Consider the following 27,001-nt stretch of genomic DNA (forward strand, 5'->3'; position numbering starts at 1 on the left):
AAAATCAACTTACGTATACTGTGGATTCATTAATATTCGTTGGATACCAATTTTCATGGTTTTCAAGAGTAAAGGTCAACCATGAATTCTAATGTTCAACAAATTACAAATTGTCCATATATAGAGTTTGCATGAAGAGATTAACAAAACCACAAATCAAATATCCACCTAAATGCTGGTTTTCCTCAATTCATGAAAATTGATGAAATGAAATGAATCCACAGTGAAAAAAATAAAATTGTGTTACTAGGGATAGTATTTGGATGAAATTTTCTAGATGTAGGGCAAAATTATTTTAATCTTGTATACACTTATTTAGATTATATATTTATTTGTTAGATTATGGACAATGCAGAGATCAACAACGTAATCAAGATCATGGGACTTCAGTTCAAAGAGAAATATGATAGTCCTGAGAAGTTAAAAACACTACGATATGGCAAGATCATGATAATGACAGATCAGGATCAGGATGGATCTCATATCAAAGGCCTTTTAATTAACTTTGTACACCATTTCTGGCCAAATCTCTTGAAGAATAATGTTGTGGAGGAGTTTATTACTCCGATTGTCAAGGTATGAATTTTACTAAATGATATTTTAAGTAAAAGTCTTAAAGGCTTCTGTGCATTTCCTGGTCAAATTAAAATCCGATCTGACAGTTTTGTCCCTTGCTACAATAGGTTTAAAAGTTTTGTTGAAAGGCAGTTTGATTAAAAGTTGGATAGATACGAACTACTTGTGTGAATTTTGTCTTTTTCTTTGTTAAGGTGGTATCCAACACCTTAACTAAAATTAATTTGGCTTAATTTTCATTAAATTTTGACAAAGTATTTACTTTGACCCTTTGACAAAAATATAAAAATTTCAAAACATTTTAACCAACTGTTTTATCAGAAAAATTACACTGGTTATATAGCAGTTTGACAAACACTTATTTTGATCATCGAGAAGCTTAATATTCCCTAAACAACACAAGGTAATTAAAATGTTTAGCTGATTTTACAGTTATCTCCCTGTAGTGTTAGGTACCACCTTAACAGCTCTTATCTTATATATAACTTACTAGATGCCATGGTATGATTCATGACTTGTCTATTGTGGAGTCACTAATGTTTGTTGGATACCAATTTTCGTGGGTATGGGAAACCATGAATTTAAATATTCATCATATTACAAATTTTCTAAGGGTATGTATACAGACTGTCAAAACCACGAAATTAAACATCCACAAACATTCAAGTTTGTCCTCAATCCACAGAAATTGATTGATCAGATAAAAACCAAACCACTATAAGAATAAGAAGAACTAAAAGTAATGACACCTGTTTTGTTTATATTGTAGGTGACGAAAGGAAAAGAGGAGAAATCTTTTTACAGTTTACCAGAGTTTGAAGAATGGAAAAGGGATACAGATAATTGGCACACGTACAAAGTCAAATACTACAAAGGTTTTTAATCTCTTAATCTTATGAATTAATGCTTGGTTTTATGCCCCACCTACCATAGTAGAGGGGCATTATGTTTTCTGGTCTGTGCATCCGTTTGTTCGTCTGTCTGTCTGTCCCACTTCAGGTTAAAGTCTAATAAACTTGAAACGTAGTACACATGTCCCCTATGATATGATCTTTCTAATTTAAATACCAAATAAGAGTTTTAAACCCAATTTCATGGTCCACTGAACATAAAAAATGATAGTGCATGTGTGGCATCCATGTACTATAGACACATTCTTGTTTTATTTATTATGAAAATATTTATTTTTATTATAAGAATATTTTAACATGTTTTTCAGTCTCAACACAGAATACTCACCCCATTTGGAGCCTTAGAGCTTGTATCCCAAACCAGTCTCTAAAATTGATAACTAATGTTTTTTTTGTAGAAGACTATTCTTATAGTTTGTTAAAAACTTGTTATTTCCTGTCCTGCAATTTTAAATTTTCACAAATATTTTTCTTTAGAAATAAGATATTGTCAATAATCCAGTAATTAATGGTTGTTCCATAAAAGCATTCATGGGTTAAGGTTGGGTGCCAATTGCTCTTTTGTAAAGTGAAAACGTATTGAGAAATTTTCTAGAAATTACCTTTATAGGTGGTTAGACTTTTGATTCAAAGTCTGGTCCCTGGATATGTTTTAATGGATCAGCCCTTACCTTTGTTAAAAACAAGTATCTTACTACTTCTAGGTTTGGGAACCAGCACAGCTAAAGAAGCAAAAGAATACTTCTCTGATATGGACAAACATAAGATTCCATTTAAATACCAGGGCACAGAAGATGATGCCTCTATTACATTGGTAAGCTATCAACATTGTGCATAACTTCAGTATACAAAGTCATTTAGTTTATTACAGCCGATTTCATTGAGTGTGTAGGGAAAAGTAGAATCCTTGGTTAGCTTGCTTGTTAGCTGAACCGTGAACTCATTATTAGGTTAGATAAACTACCTTCCTTTAAGAGTAGACTAGTCCAACAGATAACCAATCCATTTGTCTGTAAGGCTAGACTACTTGGAAAGGAGGGTAGTATTCCTTACCTTATATTGACTTCACGGTTCATATAACAAGCAATTTAACCAAGAATTCTATCTTTCCCTACACATCAATGAAATCAGCTGTAATCAATTCTACTGTTTTAGTGAGGAGATAGAGATGCCCATAAAATATCCATCTTGTAAATAAACTTCATGTTTTTGTGTTCAGTACTCTGAATTTTTGTGTAGTTTTATTTCAATACTATAAATGATATGCACAAGTTAACCGTAAGTAAATATAAAAAAAGAAGATGTGGTATGATTGCCAATGAGACAACTCTCAACAAGAGACCAAAAGACCCAGAAATTAACAACTTTAGGTCACCGTAGGGCCTTCAAGAATAAACAAAGCCCATACCACATAGTCAGCTATAAAAGTCCCCAAAATGACAATGTAAAACAATTCAATGGAGAAAACTAACAGCCTTATCAATGTACAAACATTGAACCAAAAACACAAAAGTAAATGTATATGTTAATTTTTCTATTTCAGGCTTTCAGTAAGAAGAAAATTGAAGAGAGAAAAGAATGGTTAACAAACTTTATGGTTGAAAGAAAACGAAGATTAGAAATGGGTCTACCAGAGGTAATACTTTTAACCAGCTTTGATATAGATGGTATTTAAATATTTTTATTTTTTGTGAGGAATATTTCAAATTTGACCATTGCTTGATTGAAGGATTAGCAATTCCATAGTAGCTCTAATAAGAACTTTTTAACTTGCTTAAAACATGAAGGCCTTTACATTCACTGAATCACACAAATGACAGATATTAAAACAATATAATTCAAGTGATGCATACAATAATGACAAACAAGAATACCTTTGAATCTTAGTACTGCAGCTTATATGGTAAATTCGAATTTTGCTGCATCAAAAAAAAAATTATTGCTTACCCCTGTTTTCATCTAAAAAAAAAATCCATAAAGCAAATAGCTTTAAAAGATACTATTTCTTTCATTATCCAACTAGGGGCCTCAGTGGCCGAATGGTCATAAGTAATTACAGCTGTCATCACTAGCCAGTCAACATTGAAGAACCCCACTTGTGTGGGAGCACTTGACGTCAATCATAATTGACTAGGATTGTTAGTTTACCTATTGAAGGTTGTGGTTTTCTCCGAGCACTCGGGCTTCCTCCACCAATAAAAACTGGCCAAAACGAAATAGCCCAAAAGTAGCGTTAATACACCAAAAATCAAATCAAATCATTATCCAACAAACAATCAAACATGACTTCATGATACATTAACTGTACTTGTACATTCTCAGACATATCAGCTATAGGAATATGTTTTTCATTCAGCTGTACATGAGCATTCTCATCCAGAAGAGCTGTAAATATATTTTTTTCCTTTCAGGTGTACTTGTATGGTAAAGAAACCAAACATATCTCCTACAACGAGTTCATCAACAGAGAACTGGTCCTTTTCAGCAATATGGATAACGAACGTTCAATTCCTTCACTCGTAGATGGTCTGAAACCAGGTCAGAGAAAGGTCATCTTCACATGTATCAAAAGAAATCTCATCAGGGAATTGAAAGTCGCACAGCTGGCAGGTTCTGTAGCTGAACAATCGTCCTACCATCACGGTGAAGTTAGTACTAATTGAAATATTTAAGTTTTTTATTTACGTTTTTGGGGGAATACTTATTAATTATTATTTTTTCAAAAGACCTAAATCCTGTTTTTAAACTTTATTTCACAAAAGATCTTTAATACTTGATACAATTAGAAACATGTTATAGGTTCTTGCATCGGAACTAAACACATTTATTTAAAAACCAGTTGTTGGCATGACACAGGTTATGTTCTTCTCATATATGTTATGATGGTATGATACTAAACCCCTAACGGGAAGGATTGTGCCTGATATTCATATGATGAAGACATAATCTTTCAATCAGTTTAATTGAAGTCTGGAGCTGGCATGTCAGTTAACTGCTAGTAGTCTGTTGTTATTTATGTATTATTGTCATTTTGTTTATTTTCTTTGGTTACATCTTCTGACATCAGACTCTGACTTCTCTCGAACTGAATTTTAATGTGTGTATTGTTATGCGTTTACTTTTCTACATTGGCTAGGGGTATAGGCCAGCTGAGGACGCCTCCGGGTGCAGGAATTTCTCTCTGCATTGAAGACCTGTTGGTGACCTTCTGCTGTTGTCTGTTCTATGGTCAGGTTGTTGTCTCTTTGACACATTCCCCATTTCCATTCTCAATTTTAAACAATGTAATGTAATGTATGAACAAATCTGTATACCAAATTGTATGTTGTTTGAAGGTTATATTATTACTAAAAAAAATACGCTTGTCTGATCCAAATTTAAACGAATCGGTGGAAAGGGGTTGATAGTCACTCAAATGGTTGAATTTTCATTCAAAATTTATATAAGTAGTGGTTGAAGTTTTAAACAAATGCCTCCAATTTGTAATTCTTCTTGGTAACAGAAGTCAGAAATTTTTCTGATTGGTCAATACGGAAAAAAAAACTGGCTTCAAAAGGCAGTTCATGATTACCATAGTTTAAATTGCATAAACTGTACATTAAATCAGGCGTAAGTATGTTAGAATAATGCTCTAAACCTAATTCAGATGTATATATTTGCCTTTTTAGACACAGATATAGATCTTGTTAACTCTCCTGTCAAAAGTGTTCAGGTTTAATTACAAAATATTTATACCCCCCGCTTTAAAAAAGGAGGGGTATACTGTTTTACCTCTGTCTGTCCTTCCGTCAGTCCGTCCGTCCCATGAATATTTTTCATCCCATTTTTCTCAGGAACTACAATACAAGGATTTCTGAAATTTGGTTTCAGGGTTTATCTAAGTCAGCTATACCGTGTGATGCGTTTTCAGATTGATCACTTGACAACTTCCTGTTTACCGAACACTTGTATGATTTTACACATGATAGCCAAGTTGAAAATTTTCGTCACATTTTTCTCAGGAACTACAATACAAGGATTTCTGAAATTTGGTTTCAGGATTTATATAAGTCAGCTATACCGTGTGATGCGTTTTCAGATTCATCACTCGACAACTTCCTGTTTACACTATTAATATTATCCACTTGCGGCGGGGGTATCATCAGTGAGCAGTAGCTCACAGTTTCACTTGTTCTAATTTTAGCAATCTCTCATGTCCACCATCATCAACTTGGCACAGACTTTTGTTGGCTCAAATAATTTGAATCTCTTGTTGCCCATTGGTCAGTTTGGTACCAGATTACATGGTGGAAAGGATGCTGCCAGTCCCCGTTATATTTTTACTGCATTAAGGTAATTATTGTGTAATAAATGTACCGGATTAAAGACAGATTAATGTGAGATGATGTTATCTCTATATACATGATATAAGCTAATGAACAGGAAGTCTTAAGTTTTAAAAACGAAATATTCAAAGAATATTTAAGCTGTTCATTGGTGATTTCAGACATATATACTTTTAGGTCCTGAATTTATTTTTGATAGAAAAAAATTCCAACATTTAAAAAAAATCAAATGTATCAAAAAGTCTAAAATACTATCCTTTTGTGGTTGAGATATTGTACATTTTTTAGAATCATATGCCTTTGGTGAACTCTGAAATTGTTTCATGTAACATTGTAATACTTTATTCTTGTAATTTTCATTAATAAATACTGTTTGAACTAAGATAATGTGTAATTGAGTATATTTTTATTTGCTGTACAGTTTATGCTTGGAAGGTCAGGGGTTCAAATTAACATTTGGTACTGGAAGGTCCAGGACCTTTGACACTTCAAACTGAAAGGTCCACAGCCTAAATTCCAGGTCCTACTTTTACTTGAAATATTTCATAACTCAGTAAGATACAAAATTTATGTGCTTTTGGTGTTAGGTTAACTTGTTTCATTGTCAGTAACTGTTGTAAAACATGTTTAATTATACATGTAATTGTCTAACAATTTATAATAAAATCACATTATCTTGTTTTTATATGGGGATGGTGTCACTGTTGGTGGGTGGGTGTTGTCTTGTAGTTTTCACTATGATATAAAGGGCTATATGTATCTCTTTTTTATATTGTTCATTTCGGAGTATACAATTTAAGTAGTAGTTCAACTTACGATTTTCGGTATAAAGATAGCGGTTGAACAAAATCAACATCGTTGTCATGAATAATAAAGATGAACATAAATATTGAGATCGTTTGGAAAACATTTTGGTTAAAAAAATCGGCAAAGTTAATGTTTACTTTCTTTCTATGCAAAGGTCCGTCGGGCGTAACTAGTAACCAAAACGAAGGTCCGATTGCAATACTGGAAGGTCACGGACCTCGGACCACCGCTAATTTGAACCCCTGAAGGTTAAAATTTTAAAACTGGTCACGATTCAAAATAGTTTTCTTGAATTTCATCTTGAATTTCAATTCAGAAATTTATCATTTCAGCCAAATGACTCGTCTAATCTTCCATCCGAATGATGATGCTCTCTTAGAAAGCAATTTTGACGATAATCAGAAAATTGAACCCGTATGGTATTGTCCTGTTGTTCCCACTGTCCTAATTAATGGAGCAGAAGGTATTGGAACGGGATGGAGCACAAAGATACCAAATTACGATGTTCGTGAGGTTGTGGCCAACTGTAAGAGACTGCTGTACGATGAAGATCCGATACCAATGGTTTGTTTCATTCTTTTATTTGACCACCAAAATAATTAGTATTGTCATTGTCTGCCTAAGTACTGTTCAATTAAAACATACATGGTACCCAGGGAAGGCACTTTGAAAACAGAGTGACCACCCATAGAAGCGATTTAGTCCTGCATAATTTTTAACCAGTTCAAAACAATATTTCGCATCCACCTAAAGTGGCAAATTTATGTTGCCTTCCCTGGGTCCCATGTATGTTTTTATGGAACAACCCTAAGGAAAACCATATAATACTTTGTCAGATTATATTTCAGTATCACATGGATGATGTATTTAAAGTTGTATAATAACAATTAACGCATCATAAATAACTGAACACCAACAATCAAACCTTATTTGGCATCTAACACCAACAATCAAACCTTATTTGGCATCCCAATTTGCTGTTTGCAGTGTGACAGGTTTCATAATGATGAAAGAAGAGGCAAGAAGACAAAGACAATAATCAAGTCATGCACTGTAAATTTAGAAATTTGTGTTTGAAACTATTATTGCTTTTATTGAATCGAACACAAAATGATTATTGCAATTTAGGGAAATGCTACATATAAATATTGCTATAAATTTTTTAACACAGGCTCTTATCCAGTCCATCACCAAACAAAAAAAATAGCAAAAATGTTTGAATTAACAAGTATATACCAAACAGATGTAAATTAAAAGGAAATTGAAATGTCCAACACCGTACAAATCCTACAAACAAAAAAAATGAGCATATAAAAAAGAAGATGTGGTATGATTGCTAATGAGACAACAAGAGACCAAAATGACACAGAAATTAACAACTATAGGTCACCGTACAGTATGTATATCATACTCTTAAAATCTTTTTTATAATTTCAATTTCTAGATTCCAAGGTACAAAAACTTCAAGGGATCGATAGAAGAAATCAGTGAGGAGAAGTACTTATGTAGTGGTGAGATATCCATTGTTGACGACCAGACGGTAGAAATCACAGAGCTGCCGATTAGGACATGGACACAGAACTATAAAGAAGAAGTCTTAGAGGTTATGTTGTATGGTAATGAGAAGACACCCCCTTGTATTACGTAAGTCTAATCTATTGACATTATATACTTTAAACCCAACTAATTTTCGAGAGCGCTTTTATTTTAGTGTTTTTTGCAAGTTAAAAAGTAACACGAATATGTGAAACTTCGATCTTTCCTCAATTAACTATAAAATAAAATCAAGCAAATTTAATCCATCCACATCATATACTGTAAAACCAAATAATTTTCGAGAGCAATTTATTTTTCGTGTCTTCACAAGTCAAAAAGTAAGATGAATATGTGAAACTTGGATGTTTCCTCAACTTATAATAAAATCAAGGAAATTTGAAAATTCCGAAATGAAAACACTGCAAAAAGGGGTAGTCAGGGCTAAACGTGAAATAAAGTATCCGCATCCGCAAATATAAGTTTCTTTACAGTACATGTGTACATCTTTTTAAAGATTTCTTAGGTAACCAGTGTTTGAATTAACCCAGAAGAGATAGGCAGCGCTCTTCTGGCCTGTTAGTTCTGCTTTATGCATTTTTGTTTTCTGATGAGGAAAATAAATACTTTTCAATTCAAAGAAAATCATTTAAACTCCTGGAAAAAAACCTTTTTATAACCCAACTAGTATGATAAATCCAGTAAAAATACATTTATTCAATCAATATACCCAGTCAGAGATATAACTCTATAGGGTTATTACAGAAAATAACTTGCGTGTGTTATTACAGATACTTTTCCTTAAATTTTCTAATTCTGTAATAACATATGTTTGTTATTTGTAAAATTATTTAATCTATAGTGGACTCTAGGGAACTCTTGAGACTTTACGCAGAAACTAAATGCATAGCCTTGATAATTAATTTTTAAACTGAATTAATACATTTTTGATTAACCATGGTAAATCAATGAGACAAGGCTATTAAGGAATTAACTTAGCTGTGATAACAAGGCTTAGTTATTAAAGGAATGTAACTTATTATATAAGACACTTGGGAATTACTGAGAAACTTGCGCAGAACCTCATTACATGCTCTGGTCATTATTTCTTACAATAAATTAAAATACATTGTAATTAAGCATGATTTATGTCTGAGCAAATGCTTTGAAGTGATATAGAGAAGCTGTGATAACACCCTTTAGTTATTACAGGCATATTTTTTCTGTAATAACATATAGGTGTACTATTCAAAATTGGAATACTATGAACTGTTACATCTTTCAATAGTTAAGTATACATAAAGACAATAGTAATATCAATAGAACTTGTATATATTTTAACTAAACTTATGGTGTATATTGTCCCTTTGAAACATGTAACATACGTATGTTATCACAGTTCTTTGATTTTTTAGTCCACAATGACAAATGTATGTCATTTTCCTGTAATAACCCTATAGAGTTATATCCCTGACTGATACCCTTGGGTTTTTTTTTTTTTAATTTAAATTTCTATCCTACTTTCAGAGATTACAAAGAATACCATACAGATTCAACTGTGAAGTTTATAGTGAAAATGACACCAGAGAAGCTTGCACAGGCTGAAGAGACTGGTTTACATAAACTCTTCAAATTACAAAGTACAATTTCTGCCACATCAATGGTAAGTCTCACTCTTTGTTCAGATATGTTTTATTAGGGCCCCGCCGACGGCGGGTCGCCCTATAGTGATCAGTCTGTCCGTCCGTCTGTCCGTCCGTCCGTCTGTCCGTCCGTCTGTCCGTCCGTAACACTTTCGTGTCCGCTCCATATCTAGAGAACCGTTATGATTTCATACTTAATACTTAACATGATTATTAACCAACACCAGAGGGTGTGTCATGTTGTATGTACAACTTCCTAGGTCAAAGGTCAAGGTCAAAAACTTTGGTTTCAGTTGACAACCCTGTGTCCTGTGGTGAAGATCGTGTCCGCTCCATATCTAGATAACCATTATGATTTCAAAGTTTATACTTGACATCCATTTTAACAACCACCAGAGGGTGTGTCATGATGTATGTACAACTTCCTAGGTCAAAGGTCAAGGTCAAAAACTTTGGTTTCAAGTTGACAATCCTGTGTCCTGTGGTGAAGATCGTGTCCGCTCCATATCTAGATAATCGTTATGATTTCAAAGTATATACTTGTCATACATTTTAACCACCACCAGAGGGCGTGTCATGATGTATGTACAACTTCCTAGGTCAAAGGTCAACGTCAAAAAAACTTTGGTTTCAGTTGACAACCCTGTGTCCTGTGGTGAAGATTGTGTCCGCTCTATATCTTGAGAACCGTTATGATTTCAAATATTATACTTGACATCCATTTTAACCAACACCAGAGGGTGTGTCATGATGTATGTACCACTTCCTAGGTCAAAGGTCTGTCTGTCTGTTGGTCTGTCCATCGCTAACAAATTTGATCCACATTATATTTTGAGAGGACAGCTGTTATTATTTCATACTTTATACCTGACAAACATTTTCAACTTAACATATATATTAACCAACACAAGAGAATGTGTCATAATGTATGCATCCTAGGTCTAAGATCAGTCTGTCGGTCTGTCCATCCGTTCGTTGTTCTTAACAAATTGTGTCCGCTCTACCTCTCGAGAACCATTAATATTTCATACTTTATACTTGGTGGGTCATAATATATTGAAGGCATAATTCTAAAAATATGTGACAAATATCAATTGGGCAGCACCTTTAAACATATTGTTCAAACATCAATCCATATATCCAGAAGTCACCTTAGAGTAGTAAACAATGAGTTCACATCATGCAGTCATATCACTATTATACTATGAAAGTAAGATGAGAATATTTATCAGTTTTAACTTAAAATCTTAGATCAAAATCACACATGAGACTATGTAATAACTTCAAATAATGCTTCATATCAGATTATCCATACAACTTATTTACCCCACGTTATTGACAGCGGGGCCCACAGAGATGGCTCCCATCTCAATGATATCTAGTTTGAATTTGAATTGGAATGTAAATTCTAGTTGCATTATTTGAATTGATATACAAAAAAGACTCCCTTATTTTCTATACACCATATCGCTATTTGTCCACCATTGCTTGATATCACACAGGTTCCCGTAAAATTTTGACGTCATAAAACAAAATATCTGACGCAACAATGGAAAAGTGATTGTTGTATGCGTCAAAGTTCAAGCAGCCAGGTCAGCCGGGATTAGCGATAAGGTGTATTAGCTTTGTATGCAGATATTGGCAAACCAGGAAATCAAACGTAAACAAAGATACAAGTTTTCTTCCGTCCACAAACATTGATATCCATGAATATAAATGAATCCACAGTATCAGTTTATATTTATTCCCAATTCATTTGATTTCAATTGAAATGAAAAGAAGTTTGAATATATTGAACAATCGCAATTTGTAATTTTGACTTACTAAATAATATATACTTATCTTATTATAGGTTTTGTTTGATCATCTTGGATGTATAAAGAGATATAATAATGTAGAAGAAATCCTCAGAGAATTTTTTGACCTGAGATTAGAATTTTATAAAAAGAGGAAAGCTTACTTGGTAGGCATGTTGGAATCTGAAGCTCTCAAATTAGACAATATTGCCAGGTTTATCTTAGAGAAGATTGATGGAACAATTACTATTGGTAAGGATGAGAACAAAATATCAGATAATTAATTAATACACCTAATATTTAATACTCTGTCTGTCTCGCTTCAGGTTAAAGTTTTTGGTCAAGGTAGTTTTTAATGAAGTTGAAATCTAATCAGCTTAAAACTTAGTACAAATGTTCCCTATGATATGATCTTTTTAATTTTCTATAGTTTTGACCCAAGTTTCACATTCTACTGAACATAGAAAATGATAGTGTGAGTGGGGCATCCCTGTACTATGGACTCCTTCTTGTTTAGGATTTTTCACGATAAAATTACATTGCCCTTCCTTTTTTGTATTTACTAATCAGAGGGTGTCAATTTAACTTCATGATCATTTGTTATACTCTTATTTTTTCCATCAATTTTTTGACAAATTTACTGAACTTGGTGAGAACTAAAGAATAACATGTATTAAATGTATGCTACCAGGTTTACTTGCATACAATCTCGAATTTTAAAATTTGAAGACGAGTAAACTGAATTTTTGGTATTATCTTGATCTGTCAAAACTTGCTGCATGTTTCCATTTTTCTTTGGTTGCAAGCTCTTAAAAAAATATTTTTTTACTTTTTTTTAGAAAATAAGGCAAAGAAGTCCTTGATTGAAACATTGATAAGAAAAGGATATGATTCAGACCCTGTCAAAGCATGGAAGGATTCACAAGGGAGAAAGGTAAGACTCAAGGGAGTTTACTACTCAGTTTCAAAATAATTAACTTTTCAAAACATTAGTATATATTTATAGGGGATTAATAAAGGCATCAAAAGAGCAAAAAAAATATATAAGTCAATATGCTTGTTTTCGAGATATAATCCATTGAAATTTTGGCCAGGAAATGTTCTCTCTTGACTTTTCATAGCTTCATCATTGACAAGTTTAAGTTCTCAAAAAACTATTAAAAAATAATTAAAATTTAATTAGACTTTTACAGATGGCTTTAAATCATTATACATGTGAAAGATTTATATAAAGAAAAATGAGGGTCAATGGGCAAATATTTTTAAGGCATTCAAATGGATTACGAATATCTGACAAAAATACCAAAACATGACAAGGGAACATCCTTAAGTACCTGACGTAGAAGGTTGTATTATAGTATTGTGGGAACACTGTCAATTAAATGGTTTTATCATGGTTGAATTTCTTACTTGAAAAAAAAAATTGTCTTATGAGTAATAAACAGCTAATTAAATACCTCTGAAAATAAAACTGTGTGTTCAGTTATTTTCGTTGATTTAGGAAAATTGTGTTTCATGGTTTTGCCACGAAATCCACAGAATATGACTAAAATATAGATTTCAAATTGAAGGCAGAAGACGAGGAGGTTGACGATGCAGATAGTGACGTTTCAACCAGCTCAAGTCATGATTTTAACTACATTCTTGGTATGCCTTTATGGAATCTGACAAAAGAAAAGAAAGATGAACTGATTAAACAGAGAGATAACAAGGTAAAGGAGTAATCGGTTGGTTTGGAATTCTTTGATAGTTATTATACTTGCCACTCTGGAGGCTTAGGGGGCTGGCTTTCATCTGTCCTTCAGTATGCCCATGAAATTATCAGGGTTTCAAATGAGTGCAAGTCAGAGCTACGGAACCTGTCTTTTCTTGGAGGAGACTTTTATTTTAAAATTTTAAATTACAAAAGTGCAAAGACCTAGCATTCTTTACACAGACTTGAATTTCAAATGGTAGAGCATCTTTCATTATCTAATGCAAATTTAACCCCTGAATAATGTCCTTTTATCATCAGGAATTCATAATAATAAAATTGGTCATCTTAACAGTCATTTTAGGCATGAATGCATAGATGCCAACAATTACGATTTTTCCGTAATTTTTCTGATTTTGCAATCAAAACGACGCTATTACGGTCAAAGTTGAATAGTTAAGGATTCCCAGTCATCGCCATTCAATTTTGTAAAACATGGATTTTTATCATTACTTTTCCGGCCTGGTTCGGTATCAAGAAAACGCCAATGTAATGCTTCCGGTTTCTCAGGAGTTATTGACCTATCGTTTGGTAACTAACTGACTTCCGAAGAGGCAAACTTGCATTTTATGAAGTAGCATTCCCCCTTTCTCTACATCTCCTTGACAAAACGAAAATGTACGAGACGAGAATGTTGGAACAATTGAATAATACTACAGATAAAATGTTAACGAATCATGTTGGTGCACATCAATTTGCAACCACTCGTCAGTAATTTTTTTTGGTAAATGTACGTTTTTAAATGATTACTGAAAACTTTTCAAAATTATGGAAAATTTGATAGATTGTTACAGATTGTGTCAAAAGGGGGTTGGCATCTATGTGAATGGCTTAAGCTAGGTTTTCATCAGTTAAAGTTCATATCTAAGCCACTTACCGTAGAGGAAACAATTGAGCCCTTTATGATAATATTTGTATCCTTAAACTATAAAAACAAACTTATTATGGATATTAATGAATAACTATTGTGTATGACTATTTATGTATTCATTTTGAATTGTTTGGTTTTTTGGTGTAAAAGAATTGGTGTAGCTAAAATTTGATATTATTGCAGAAAGACGAGCTAGAAAAGTTGAAGTTAAAAACAGACAAGAATTTGTGGGAGGACGATCTAGAATTGTTCCTGAAAACACTAGATGTAAGTAAATGTACAACAATGCAAAAAAAAAAAAAACGGATTGAGTTCCATATCTATGGAGATATTTTACTTTATCATTTTCATCATTTAGTCTTTCAGTTTACATTCAAGAATAAAATTGAGAATGGACGTGAGGAACATGTCAGAGACAAAAATTGAACAAAGTGCAGAATACAGCCAATGGCCACCAACTTGTCTTCAACAGGGCGAGAAAATTCCCCATCTGGAAGGCAGGTTTCCGCTGAACCCTAAACAAAAATGTGTACTAGTTCAGTAAAAAAATGAAGACATACTCAACTAAAAAAGAAAATATACATGTAAATGAACTAAAATTTAAAAAACCATAAAAGATCCAATACATAAGAATATACACAAGGCAGAAGTTTTAGGATTATTGATATACAATATTTTTTTTGATTTGGAATTATTTATTTCTGTTGAACAATCCCAAAAATAAATGCACAAAATCGTCTGATGAAAAAGTGTTCAGTGTTTTTGCCAACAGCTTTGTTCCTAAATACTGTCAGAAACTATAGTGGCTTGATGTTACAATGAATTGAACAAAGAATGTTAGACATAATATAGCTGCATTATACAGATTAAATTTCATTGAAATCTAGGGAAGTGAGCAGAAGATAACTGTCTAAATAACATATAATAAAATTGACAGTACCATCTATCTACTATTCGCCTTTTCAGAATCTTAAGGACTCTGGGTAATCTCATTGTTCGTACACCATAGATGCCAACCATTACGATTTTTCCGTATTTTTTCCGATTTTGCGATCAAAACTACGCTATTACAATGAAAATCGAATAGTTACGGATTCCAAATCATCGCCGTTTAATTTTGTAAAACATGGATTTAAATCATTACCTCTCCCTCCTAGTCCGGTATTTAGAAAATGCCAATGTAATGCTTCTGGTTTCTCGGGAGTTATCGACCTATTATTGGGTAACTAACTGACTTCCGAAGAGGCAAACTTGCATTTTATGAAGTAGCTTTCCCCCTTTCTCTACTTCTCCTTGACAAAACGAAAATGTTCGAGTCGAGAACATCTGAACAATAAATGAATGGAATACATACTACAGACAACATGTTAAACAACACATTTTAGTGCACATCACTATGCAACCACTCGTCAGTAATTTTTATTGGTAAATGCACGTTTTTTAATGATTACTGAAAACTTTTCAAAAATACGAAATATTTGATAGTTTGTTACTGATTGTGTCAAAAGGGGGTTGGCATCTATGGTACACCAAAAATGAAAATAATGTTACGTCATTGGATGGATTTCCATTGTTTAAAACGTTTTAAACCAATCGCAATGTTTTGGTGTACTCTTTAGAAAATATTACCCAGAATGCATTAGATTCTGAAACAGCAGATTCTTATACTTTATACAGGAAGTAGAGCAGAAAGAAATAGAAGATGAACAGGTGTCTTCTAATAAAACAGTGAAAGTAAAAGGCAAGGTGAAACCTAGAAAGGTCATGCAGTTACAGACAATGCCTTCACCAATGGGTAGGCGTGTTGTACCTATGATAGACTCCGCCATCCGTAATAAAGTCCAAGCCGCAGCTGCAAAGAAGATCAGGGATAAGGTAAACAAATATTTCCATTGATGATTATTTTAATATTTAATAGATATATTTTGTTTATCATGTATAAAATTACTAATAGTAAACTACACAGTAATCGGGATATCATCAGTAATAATCCACAGTATATGAAAATTCACATGGTTCTCTGTGGTAAGAAGGGGAAGGAAATTAAACCGGAATCATTTCATCCTCATCATCAGGTATTTGATTCCAATTTTAAACATTTGGGAAAATTGAAATGCAAACCTACTTCATGTTATGCTAGAAAAATACATTTGTTTGTTAATATTTATGATTAGAAGTTCATTGTGCATAGTTTATACCAAGCTGTGTGTACTATTATAAAAGATTTTCTCAATTCCAGATGAAGAAAGAAGGGAAGAACCTTAATGATGATTTTATTAAGAAGGAAGAGGTGGACGAAGAAGAACCAGAACCTATGAGTTTGTTTGACAGACTGAAGAAAAAAGACAAAGACAATAAAGTGTTGGATGAATTGTCAAGTGCAGAGAAAGCTGCTCCCAAGGAAAAGAAAAAGAGAGGTAACTAGAATGCTCTGACCTCTGCAAAAGATACCAAAGGGACATTAAACTCTCAAGTCTTAAAATAAACTGACAATTGTCATGACAAAAAAAAGAAAAAGAACAACAGACAAACAATAGTACACAAAACACAATACAGTAGACTCCACCTAATCGGATATCGGTTAAACGAATATATCGGCTATTGTAATATTATTTCAAAACACCGAACCATTCCCTATACATTTCAGTCAAAATACATCGGAAAATCGAATATCGGTTATTAGAATATATCGGCTAATTGGATAGGAATATTCATGAAAAATGTGTGAAAACCATGTACAATCGAATATTTTGAAATAATTTCGTATTTTTCTTCACAGAAAATGAAGCCGGAAGTTGCGCCATTACGAAGTTTAAGAAAACTTCTGTACAGAAATGTTTCATTTTATTAATAAAAACGATCTTTTATAGACAAATAAAACATATTTTTTCTTGTTGTCTTGTTTATTTTATGAATCTGATATTATATTTTGCCTTAGATGTGTTTGTTATGTGTTTATCCAAATGTGGTCGTTATCATTTACTTCACAAACAAGGACACGACAGAAATGATAAACTGTGCGTGATGTTCATCAATGTTTATTAAATATGAATGAAATGTACCTCTTTCTCAACAATTTATTAAAATATATATAGAAGTCCCGTGTAAAAATAAGGATTCGTGTGTCAATAGCATATCCCAGGTGAAATAGAATTATGTAACTTGTACACACGTACGCCATTTTCCTAATTTACATAATATTCAGCCTTTTATTTTGAGCCACGACAGATAAGATAGAAAAGCAAATTAATTTTACTCATCTTGATGTCCAATTTTATAATCATAAAAATAGTTGTATTACTCGAAATTGGAAATGTGTTTCATAAATAAAAAAACTAGAAAATTAGATCCGAGTTCGATTATAGTTTAGAGAATTCGTAGCTATTAATAGATTTACCTGTGGCCTACTTCCGAGAATTCATAGTTATTTTTAACTTTTACCTGTTTTAACACACAAATGAAACAAATCACGCAAAAACAACAAGTCTCATTATTTAAGAGGTACATATTTTATTCAGATAATCAACACATAATTAAAAAATCAATAGACTGACAGATAAACAAAATACATTATAATCAACTGATCGATCTATTTACTCAATCAATCGAATTATCCGAACTTGTACCTGAAAAAACATTGAGATTAGTTACAAATTTCCATTAATAAAGCAGCTATAATAGCTATTGGTATCTTAGGGTTGTGCCTGTCAATATTGAAAAAAAACTTGGAGGAATATACGTTCATCGGCTAATTGAATATATCGGACAATCGGATATTTTTAGCTGACATTTTGGGTATCCGATTGGCCGGAGTCTACTGTATAGAAAACTAAAGACTTATCAACACAAACCCGTCCAAAAACTATAGGTGATCTCAGGTACTCGGGAAGGATTTAAAATAGTTTTTTACTATAAACTGTTTACTGGTTTTGTTAGTAGTTAAGGTCATAACCCTGTGTTCATTATTCATGTTTCATTACCTTGCATAGTGCTTTTGAATAAAGAAATAAATGTTCACATCAGACTAACTTTCCTTGTAAAATGCCAACCCCCAAAATTTCCTTATATACCATACAATCCTGTAAATGTTTTTTTCTTTATTTTAAAGCCCCACGGAAGCCAAAAGATATCGACTCATCCGGATCACCAAAGAAAAAGAAAGGAGGGAAGAAGAAGAACCCCTGGTCTGATGATTCTGATGCTTCGGAGGACGATATATCGGATGATGATATGGATGGAAGCTTCTTAGAATCTGTAAAGACAGAAATCAGAATGCCTAAAAGAGCTGCTGGTATGATTTACATTTTTTTGTCTTTGCTCTTTTCTTTTGCAGTTCTAAATCATTTCTGAATATTTTAATTAGTACAGTATTAGTATCATACTCTTTTTTCAAGAGCTGGGTAATCCCGACACGCTGGGGGACCAGAAAAAAATGTCAGATTAAGCAGGGTGTGGGAATACTCGTTTTTTTTCAGCAAGGATTGGCATATTTTGGGACCATGAAAATGTGTTGGTTGAAGCAGGATGTTGGATTACTCAGGTGTCAGTTTGATTAGACCAGTTACACTGTAGATGCAAATTAATAATATTATTTCTGCAGAACCTAAGTATAACAAACAGGAGATAACTATCATAAAGCAGAGGGGAATAAATTTCTCTGTCAATCAATCTCTGACAGTCAAATGTCATTAAGGATGTACTAATATTCAATAATTTCAGCCTATTTTGTTCCTTAGCTTGTGCTCTTCTGACCTAATACAGTAATTTTAAGTTCTTACTCAGGGTTGTTGGCCATTTTTGATTTTATGTCCATTTAATACGAAAATATATTGGTAGAAAGTCTGATTGTTCAGGGTTTATGTTGTATGACCGACTACATCTGTTTAATGGAACCTCCCTTAAAATAGTTATTTGTTACTGTCAATGATATGGAAGTTCTAGTTTAACACTTTTGAGAAGGAAGGGAAATAATCTGTTTTACTTTCGTTTTAATTATCTTGATATTTACAGCTCGTAAAGCACAGACCCACTTCAAGTCTGATTCTGATGAGGAAGCAATAAAGTCTGATGATGGCGTGGATGATACCTTTAAACCAACAAACTTAGAAAATGGTGGATATGAGCCAGAGAAGATATCAGACAATGATTTTGGTGCTAGTGAGGATGATGATGATGATGACTTCACTGCTAAACCACCACCCAAGTAGGTTGTTGTGACCTGTGTGTTGTTTTTGTCGAGCCTGCAACTTTTGTTGCAGAAAGCTCGACATAGGGATAGTGATCCGGCGGCGGCGGCGGTGTTAGCTCACTTCTTAAAAGCTATATATTTTAGAAGGTGGAAGACCTGGATGCTTCATATTTTGTATATAGATGCCTCATGTTACGAAGTTTCCGTCAGTCACATGTCCATTGTCCTTGACCTCATTTTCATGGTTCAGTGACCACTTGAAAAAAAAGTTCAGATTTTTTGTAATGTTAAATTCTCTCTTACTGTAAGTAATAGGATAACTATATTTTGTATGTGCGTACCTTGCAAGGTCCTCATGCCCGTCAGACAGTTTTCACTTGACCTCGACCTCATTTCATGGATCAGTGAACAAGGTTAAGTTTTGGTGGTCAAGTCCATATCTCAGATACTATAAGCAATAGGTCTAGTATATTCGGTGTATGGAAGGACTGTAAGGTGTACATGTCCAACTGGCAGGTGTCATCTGACCTTGACCTCATTTTCATGGTTCAGTGGTTATAGTTAAGTTTTTGTGTTTTGGTCTGTTTTTCTCATACTTTATGCAATAGGTTTACTATATTTGTTGTATGGAATGATTGTAAGGTGTACATGTCTAGCGGGCAGATGTTATCTGACCTTGACCTCATTTTCATGGTTCAGTGGTTATAGTTAAGTTTTTGTGTTTTGGTCTGTTTTTCTCATACTTTATGCAATAGGTTTACTATATTTGTTGTATGGAATGATTGTAAGGTGTACATGTCTAGCGGGCAGATGTCATCTGACCTTGACCTCATTTTCATGGTTCAGTGGTCAAAGTTAAGTTTTTGAGTTTTGGTCTTTTTATTTAATACTATATGTCATAGGTGAACTATATTTGATGTATGGAAATATTTTATGATCTATATGTCAGTCGTGCAGGTTTTATTTGACCTTGACCTGGTTTTCATGGTTCATTGCTCAGTGTTAAGTTTTTGTGTTTTGGTCTATTTTCTTAAACTATAAGCAATAGGTCAACTATATTTGTTGTATGGAAGCATTGTTAGCTGTACATGTCTGCCTGGCATATGGTTCAACTGACCCTGACCTCAATTTCATGGTTCATATTAAGTTTATGTGACAGTCGTAATAAAGCTTTATATTTAGGAGTATCAACATATAATATCAATGATTAGTAAAGAAGGCGAGACATTTCAGTGTGTGCACTCTTGTATAATTTTCTTGTCATTTGCAAAATACCTGTAGCTGTCAAATTACATTTCTATGTTGCTGTTTAAATTGATTTATAAGCCTACATTTATATCTACAGATATCTTCATCCCCCAAAAATTGTATATTTTTCAATTTCCTTCATTAAAATTTTGCCTTTTTTTTCATTTTTTCTGTAACTAATAAAAGTAATACTTTTGTCAATATTTTCAAAGTAACCACCCATCTGAAAAAATGTCGAACTGTGATATATTTTGAATTTTATTTACAGAAAAGTATCTAAACCTAAACTCAAACCTGCCATTTCATCAGATGAAGATGATGCCTGGGATAAAATGATGGGAACAAAGAAAGAAACAGGTAAATATGCTTTTATTCACACACAAATGTATGTCTGATAAAAGTTTTACCTAAACACTTCGGAATCAACATTTACTTTGAACACTATGTATTATGAACTTTGTCATTTTGGGGCCTTTTATAGCTTACATGTGGTATAGGTTTTGCTCTGACATTACTGAAGGTCGTACATTGACCTATAGTTGTCAACTTCAATGCCATTTGGTCTGTGGTTAAGAGTTGTCTCTTTGGCAATCATACCACATCTTCTAATTTGTTATATGAAAATATTTCTAGAAACATTTGATGGCACACTGTTTTGGTCATTACGTGTTATACTTTTCTGCAAGCTTTTGAGCTTGACCATTGTTAATTAATGAACTTTGATTCAGCCAGTATTATTTTGGTAAAAAGTCTTGTTATGATAATAGTTTCTATTGTAGAATCTCAGCCAGTTACATTAGACAGTGGTAGTGACAATGAATTACAGGTAAACAAGGCACCAGTCAGTAAACCAGCTGCTAAAACAAAAGCACCTCCTAAGAAGAAAGCCCCTGCTGCAAAGAAAGGTGAGTGCTCTATTAAAATTTTGTGATCGGGAAAAATAAAGTCTATACAAGAGGAGGAATATTATCTTTGAAAGCATATTTTCAGAAACATCCATGGACATTTTATTATATGCTGAATCCTAAAAAAATAAATTTAGATGAACCTATTTAGAATTATGCATAACTTTTTTTTAATATTTTTTTTCTTAATTTTTTTACTGCTGTCTTTTATCGGGTATCACCAGCCCAGTAGTCAGCACTTTGTGCTGACATGAATTATCATTGATATGGTTATATTTATAAATTAACTGTTAACCAAATTTAGAATTTTTGACATACTAAGTAAGGCTTTTCTACCTCAGGCTTAGATTACCTTAGCTGTATTTGGCAAAACTTTTAGGAATTTTGGTCCTCAATGCTCTTCAACTTCGTACTTTATTTGGCCTTTTTAACTTTTTTGGATTTGAGCCTCACTGATGAGTCTTTTATAGATGAAACGTGCGTCTGGCTTATATACAAAATTTAGTCCTGGTATCTATGATGAGTTAATTTATATAGGTGCCAGATTCAAATATCTCTCAGATGCCACCAATTTTTACTGGATTCATTTATTTTAATATTTTGTTCATTTTTAATATTTTGTTCATTTTTTTTTAAACTCTGCATACTAATGTATTGAAAATTATATATCATTTACTTAGGACTATTCCAGAAAAAAATGTATAAAGGGGGGGGGGGGGGGGGGTTGGAAGGCAGTTTTTTTTCAGCACCTGCCACCCAGACAATTGTAATTGAAAATTATAGTGCATTATAGTGTGAAAAGTTGCTCTGATACCCATCACCCATGTATTAATACAATGTGCCTTCAAACATCCGACCACCCCACCCTACATTTTTTTCTGGAATAGCCCTTATTCCAATGAAATCCCTGAAAATAGGTATCTAACGAATAATATTGAATCCATAGTATAATTGGTTAATGTTCCAGTGTCTAAATCTGTGTTTTATTAATTAAAAAATGGAGGGATTGGGAGGTCATTATATGCAGTATATTTTCTGAGAAAATACCCCCTGATATGATTAAAAAAGAAAAGGGAAATTCTGAATATATACATATATATATTCTCCATCTCAAAGTATTTATGACTACAAATTTAGTTCATTGTGTCTGTCTAGTATACTGCAGAATACATACTTCATATCACATTAACATGTCCTCATACTGAGTGTATTTAACTTGTATATAGACCTGTCATCCATCACCAGTTGTTGCTAGATCAAGAGATTTGACTGTCAACTCTCACTTTTAGTTATTTTATTTGGATAAGCCTTAAAAAAATATTTATATCTGGTCATTGGTACATATGTGTATAAGAAGAACTCAAAATGTACGTTTAAGGCAGAAAAGTATACTGCATGACAAATATCTGTATAGCATCTATCACATATCATTTCTTTTCATTATTTATTTCCATTAATCAGTAGATCCAAAACAGCCGTCGATCTCTGATGCTTTCACAAAACCAGCTGCTAAAAAAACTAAGTTACTGTCATCCAAGGCAGCTAAACCTCTCATGATTGATGACTCTGACGAAGATTTCCCTATCCAAGGTGTGGTTCTGCATGATTTATTGTTATCTTTTGTTATCTCAAAATCTCAATACTTACCATTGTTACTTTTTGTTATCTCAACACTTCAATTTTTACCAATGTTACTTTTTGTTATTTCAAAATATCTGAATTTACCATTGTTACTTTTTGTTATCACAAACTTTCAGTATTTACCATTGTTACTTTAGTTATCACAAAATTTAAAATTTTTCCATGTTTTTTTTTTTGTTATTATAAAATTTCATTATTTACCAATGTTACTTAAGTTATCACAAAATTTCAATATTTACCATTGTTAGTTTTATGTCACACAATTTCAGTTTTTACCATTGTTACTTTTTGTTATCACAAAATTTCAATATTTACTATTGTTATTACTTTTTGTTATCACAAAATTTCTATTTTAACTATTGTTACTTACATTTGTTGTGTCCAATTATTATGAGTGGTTTTGGTGGTCTAGTAATCAAAATAGTTCATCTACAGCAATCACTAGCCTGTCAGCACTCAGATTGTAAGTTTGAAATTCCTTTTGACAAGTTGCAATCATTGACTGAGATTGCCCTGCATAAGGTCAGTGGTTCTGTCTGATTCCTCCACCAATAAGAACTGATCCCATGAAATAGCTGAGAGTGGTGAAAGCAGTGCATACACAACTCATCAATCTATTATGACATTGAGTCCCATTACAAAAAAATAATTCTGAGGCTAATTAAAGTGACCTGTCTTTATCACCCTATTTATTTATAAATCAAATTCACATTTGAAAATTGGATTTTTTTTCTCTATCGATTTATGAATTTTGAGCAGCAGTATACTACTGTTGCCTTTATGTAAAAGATAGTCTCTTAATTTTCACCATACCTTTTTTTTTTTTTTTTTTTTAAAGTGCTATTCCATGTATGTGGGAGGTAGGAATGGAATTCCCTGCAACCATGAGTCAATTTTTAGATAATTTTACGTTATGGTAATAGATGCAAACTGAAAAAAGACCCATGACCCACATTCAACAATTAAACTTCCCTTTCTAACCTCCCACATACATTTTAATGGAATAGCCCTAATGATATATTATAGAAACAACAGCATGAATCTTCTGATGAATTATTTATAAAACTGATTTTTGTATCTTTGCAGAAAAAGCTCCAAAAGAGAAAAAGCCAAGAAAACCAAAGGCACCACCCAAAAAGAAAAGTAGCTCAGATATGGATGATGACGATGATGATGTGAAGCCTAAGAAAAAGAATGTGGCAAAAAGACCTAAAAAGGCAGCATTCTCGGACTCGGATGTCTCAGAGGATGAATTTATGGCTGAAAAGAAACCAGCAGCCAAGGTAAGGGATAGATAAAGGCAACAGTAGTATAATACTCTTCAATTGTCATAAAGCAATAAAGCCAAAAATAAACCGGGTCACAAACCAATTCCGAGGGAAACACATCATCTTTAGGAGAAAAAAACCAGAAACACTGAACTGCTACAAAAACAAACGCCAATATACAGGAAAACAGACTAATTGACAAAAATCTTGAAATTCTCTTTCTCTGTGTTATAAGTGTATCAAATAAGAAGTCAAAGGAATATTGTTCAATTTATCTGCAATAGAGAACTGCACTTTATTGTCCTGTTTACAACAACATAAGTTTTAAATTTCTTAATTGGTATAAATACTGCTTGATTGCAGTAGAAGTGTTTGTTAAGAAAGCTTGTTTGTTAAAATATCACCCATGCAGAATTTTTTGATGTCCATAACAACATAAGAGTGTCTGGATGGGTTTATCATAATAGAGAAAACAGGCAACGGAAAAAAATCACCAAGAAAAATGACCAAAAAAATAAAGAATTTAAAAAAAAGCTCAATTGTTTAAGCAGACAGAAATGACAACAACCCCTATTCCAGACCCTCATAAAATGGCCCTGGAAATGATATTTTGTCAGTTTAATTTTGATAAGATTTTTTTAATTTTACTAGAAAAAGAAGACAGAAAGTGATGATGATGACTTTGGCTTTGATGATGCAGACATAAGTACTGAATATGTACCAAGGGCAACAACTGGCAGATCAAGAAACACTGTTAAATATACATTTTCTGATGAAGAAGAAGATTTTTGACCCTAAAACTGTTAATTGAATACAGAAAAATATATATGGAGTTAATACTTCCTGAAGATGTAATATTCATCAAAACTTGGGACAATTTCTGGTGAGATAGGTATAGATTTCAATAGGAGTGAAGCCAGTTGAAACTGAACACTGAAATGCTTAATATTTGTGTACTGGTAATATATAGTTGCCAAAATGACGAAGGTTACAGTGAAGTTTGAGTGTATTTATTGTATATTTGTATATGATTTTTTTCTAAAAGGAAAATTTTATTGTCATCCAATTTTTTTTAATTTTATTGTACTTGTTTAATTTTTAATGAAAACAAATATCATTTTTACATTGTATTGTAATATATTGTTATAAAAAAAGTCAACATATTTTGTGATGATCATACAATGACAAATGACAAGGTTGTAAATAGTCAATTTATCAATAACATTAAATATTCAACACTAAACAGCAAGCTAAATGTGCAAGTATTCATTCATAGGAAATTGATAATTTTAAGGTGTGAACATTGCATAATCTATAACGATTTTGTTTGTCTGAGTCTATTGAATGAAAGTGATTACAATTGTTTTGAAAGACTGCATTATCATCTTATGTCTACTTTCACTTTACCGACATTGTTTATCATCTACTTTCACTTTACCCACATTGTTTATCATCTACTTTCACTTTCTTTTCATTATGTATAAATCTGGAATGTGTGTCAACAATCATTTTGTAACATTGATGTGAACATTAAAGCCATTAAACATAAAAGTACCATTAAAACTGGCTTAAAAGATCTTTTTATTTGTCTTTTTTTATACTTAGAGTATGATGTATGACAGTAGTTGAAATTATATAGTCCAAGACTGGACTGTCTTTTGACAGCCTTGTAAGGACTTTTTGGGGCTTTTGGATAGCTTGACATCTTATGGTGCTCATATATCTCAACTTGTTTGATATGCTTGGGTATTTAAAGTTTTTGATTTCAAGGAAAGAAATTTCTGTACTGCTGAAAAAAATTTACACCGTGATTTGCGTTGTTACAAACTAGTCTTAAACTTTTATTAGTTTTATAATCTTAACAAGTTCATCATTTGTAAATATAAATCCACATGAATTCATTACACATTCAGGTATTTCGCTTAAAATTTTTTATGGTAACATTCTATTCAAAGCACAAAAATGTTATCATTCATCTTAAAAGCTAACCAAATCTTTAAACAGACTTATTAAGAAGGTATATAGTTACAATACTGTTGTCAATTCATTAAAAGGGCATATTTAAGAATTAATATTGATTCACACACAAGTTATTTAAATCCGTAATAAACCCATTTACTCTAAAACCAGTTTTTGGCATGATATGGGTTTTGTTCTCATATAGTTGATGATGATATGATACAAAATACCCAACAGGAGGGATTGTGAATGATTTTCACATTATGAAGACATATTCTTTCGATCAGTTTAATTGATGAATGTATCTGGCATGTCAGTAACTGCTAGTAGTCCTTTGTTGATTTATTTGTCATTGTCATTTTGCTTAGTTTCTCCTGTTATATAATCTGATGTCAGACTGGGACTTATTTATAGCCGAGTTTTACTGTGTGTATTTCTGTGTGTTTGTTTAGTATGAATTGGCAAGAGGTATTTGGGGAGGGTTGAGATCTCACTGAATATGTTTTAAACAACACAGCATGTTTGCGTCTGTCCCAAGTCAGTGGCCTCTTATCTATATTTGTCTTGCTTTGTTTGT

At 32.6% G+C, this 27,001-nt stretch overlaps 1 protein-coding gene across 4 annotated transcripts in view; it reads left to right on the top strand.

The window, feature by feature from the left end:
* LOC143059760 (DNA topoisomerase 2-alpha-like) overlaps positions 1-26,043 on the top strand; it is a 40,153-nt gene extending 14,110 nt beyond the window's left edge. For 2 of the 4 annotated variants that reach the window (XM_076233315.1, XM_076233317.1), the window contains exons 12-33: positions 340-576; positions 1,346-1,451; positions 2,192-2,301; positions 3,031-3,123; positions 3,899-4,135; positions 5,671-5,819; positions 6,952-7,183; positions 8,064-8,263; positions 9,680-9,815; positions 11,648-11,843; positions 12,431-12,525; positions 13,163-13,303; positions 14,399-14,482; positions 15,893-16,090; positions 16,455-16,632; positions 18,324-18,506; positions 19,226-19,418; positions 20,920-21,008; positions 21,431-21,556; positions 23,018-23,146; positions 24,284-24,480; positions 25,117-26,043. In XM_076233315.1, coding sequence (XP_076089430.1) covers positions 340-576; positions 1,346-1,451; positions 2,192-2,301; positions 3,031-3,123; positions 3,899-4,135; positions 5,671-5,819; positions 6,952-7,183; positions 8,064-8,263; positions 9,680-9,815; positions 11,648-11,843; positions 12,431-12,525; positions 13,163-13,303; positions 14,399-14,482; positions 15,893-16,090; positions 16,455-16,632; positions 18,324-18,506; positions 19,226-19,418; positions 20,920-21,008; positions 21,431-21,556; positions 23,018-23,146; positions 24,284-24,480; positions 25,117-25,257 — 3,450 coding nt within the window. In that variant the 3' untranslated portion in view covers positions 25,258-26,043. The remainder of the gene's footprint in view (positions 1-339; positions 577-1,345; positions 1,452-2,191; positions 2,302-3,030; positions 3,124-3,898; positions 4,136-5,670; positions 5,820-6,951; positions 7,184-8,063; positions 8,264-9,679; positions 9,816-11,647; positions 11,844-12,430; positions 12,526-13,162; positions 13,304-14,398; positions 14,483-15,892; positions 16,091-16,454; positions 16,633-18,323; positions 18,507-19,225; positions 19,419-20,919; positions 21,009-21,430; positions 21,557-23,017; positions 23,147-24,283; positions 24,481-25,116) is intronic. The other 2 variants (XM_076233316.1, XM_076233318.1) reach the window with 2 other exon arrangements.
* Positions 26,044-27,001: the final 958 nt, after the last annotated feature.

The sequence above is a fragment of the Mytilus galloprovincialis genome, chromosome 14, assembly GCF_965363235.1.
Source record: "Mytilus galloprovincialis chromosome 14, xbMytGall1.hap1.1, whole genome shotgun sequence".
Lineage (NCBI taxonomy): Eukaryota > Metazoa > Mollusca > Bivalvia > Mytilida > Mytilidae > Mytilus > Mytilus galloprovincialis.